General features: G+C 54.9%; 1 protein-coding gene across 1 annotated transcript; it reads left to right on the top strand.

The window, feature by feature from the left end:
* Positions 1–954: 954 nt before the first annotated feature.
* Positions 955–1872, top strand: LOC131093340 (olfactory receptor 14J1-like). The gene has a single exon (XM_058040497.1). The coding sequence runs from the start codon at positions 955–957 to the stop codon at positions 1870–1872; it is 918 nt and encodes a 305-aa protein (XP_057896480.1).
* Positions 1873–2119: the final 247 nt, after the last annotated feature.

Below are 2119 nucleotides of genomic sequence, written 5' to 3'. Positions count from 1 at the left end.
TCCCTCCTGGGCCGGCAGAGCAGCCCCAGAGATGAAGGGCATCTCTGCAGCCATGTGCCCATTCCCTGCTTACCAGGGCCTGAGGGCCACTGTCCTGCCCTGCTGCTGCCTGGCAGGGGCTGGGCAGGGCTGGCCAGGGAAATGCTTTTCCTCAGGCCCAGCTCTCTCTCTCTCCTTGCCTTTCCCAGGTGCTGCTGGCATTGCTGAGGGGGTCTCTGCAATGGCAGTTCCAGCTGCAGGGCCAGGCCCAGCCCTTGGGCTCCTCCTGTGCAGGCTGAGCACAGCAATGGGGTGTCCCAGCTCCCTGTGCCCGGGGAGCTCTGGGCAGGGCAGCCTGGGAGGCTGGCAAAGAGCCCACTCTTCTGACTCTGGGAAAGGCAGGAGCCCCTTTGTGTGCCAGGGATCCCTCTGCTCTCAGCTGTGTATCCCGGCTGTCCAGGGTAACATGGAAGTGGCTTTCAGAAAGGTGCAAGTGCAGGGCAGCTGGAACAGGAGAGAGAGACAGAGCAGCTCCCCTCAGTCTGCACTAAGCCTCAGATGACCCTCCTGTCTCTCTGGACTCTCTGTTCTCCCCGGGTGCAGCAGAATCTTCATTCTGCCTCTTGCAATCCCCATCCCTTCACCCAGGCAGCTCCCCTACTTTTGGAATTGATTCTTTATCCAAGTCCCAACACCAGGACTGGCCCCTGCCCTCACTGTTACCCTGCCCTGACTGGGGGTCAGGGCTGACTCCCTGGTGTCCTGCACGTCAAGGTCCAGTTCCTCACACATGGGCCAGCAGCAAACAGGGATCCAGCAACAAAGGTGCAGGAATGTCTCCTAGACATGGACAGGGGGAGGTGTCAAGTGGCAGGAAGGAGTCTATGAGAAAGGGTTTGACTCTTCTGGAGAAATCTCCCCTCAGTTATCACTGTCATTCATTCTTCAAAAGGTTCCAATGTGCAGCCACAGCAAATGTCCAACAGCAGCTCCATCAGCCACTTCCTCCTGCTGGCATTGGCAGACACGCGGCAGCTGCAGCTCCTGCACTTCTGCCTCTTGCTGGGCATCTCCCTGGCTGCCCTCCTGGGCAACGGCCTCATCATCAGCACCATAGCCTGCGGCCACCACCTGCACACGCCCATGTTCTTCTTCCTGCTCAACCTGGCCCTCAGCGACCTGGGCTCCATCTGCACCACTGTCCCCAAAGCCATGCACAATTCCCTCTGGGACACCAGGGACATCTCCTACACAGGATGTGCTGCCCAAGTATTTCTGGTTTTCTTCTTTCTTGGATCAGAGTATTATCTCTTGACCATCATGTGCTACGACCGCTACGTGTCCATCTGCAAACCCCTGCATTATGGGACCCTCCTGGGCAGCAGAGCTTGTGCCCACATGGCAGCAGCTGTCTGGGCCAGTGCCTTTCTCAAAGCTCTGCTGCACACAGTCAATACATTTTCACTGCCCCTGTGCTATGGCAATGCTCTTGGCCAATTCTTCTGTGAAATCCTCCAGATCCTCAAGCTCTCCTGCTCCAAATCCTACCTCAGGGAACTTGGGCTTCTTGCTGCTAGTGCCTGTTTAGAAGTCGCATGTTTTGTGTTCATTGTTTTCTCCTATGTGCAGATCTTCAGGGCCGTGCTGAGGATCCCCTCTAAGCAGGGACAGCACAAAGTCTTTTCCACCTGCCTCTCTCACCTGGCTGTGGTCTCCCTGTTCCTCAGCACCGGCTTTCTTGCCCAACTGAAGCCCCCCTCAATCTCCTCCCCATCCCTGGATTTGGCCCTGTCAGTTTTGTACTCGTTGGTGCCTCCAGCCCTGAACCCCTTCATCTACAGCCTGAGGAACCAGGAGCTCAAGGCTGCCCTGAGGAAAATGATGAATGGATGATTTCTGAAGCAACCAATTTCCCATTTGCTTCTGCATAGCTTTTGGAATATAACTTGTGACGGGCCCAACAGGACTTCCCAGGTACTTTGGTAATGTTCAGTGGGTTTTTCTCTCAAAAAATTATCCTCAACAAACTTTTTAATCCCCCCATCAAATTCACTGTCTGCCTCTTGAATGTGACCAATAAGCTCTGTAAACCAGGGTTCAGGCTATCACTACATTTGAATAAAATAAAGTACCTTGCAGT

Source organism: Melospiza georgiana, chromosome 25 (genome assembly GCF_028018845.1).
Source record: "Melospiza georgiana isolate bMelGeo1 chromosome 25, bMelGeo1.pri, whole genome shotgun sequence".
NCBI classification, from domain to species: domain Eukaryota; kingdom Metazoa; phylum Chordata; class Aves; order Passeriformes; family Passerellidae; genus Melospiza; species Melospiza georgiana.
The sequence above is the reverse complement of the archived record's forward strand: the minus strand, read 5'-3'. Positions and strand labels throughout refer to the sequence as shown.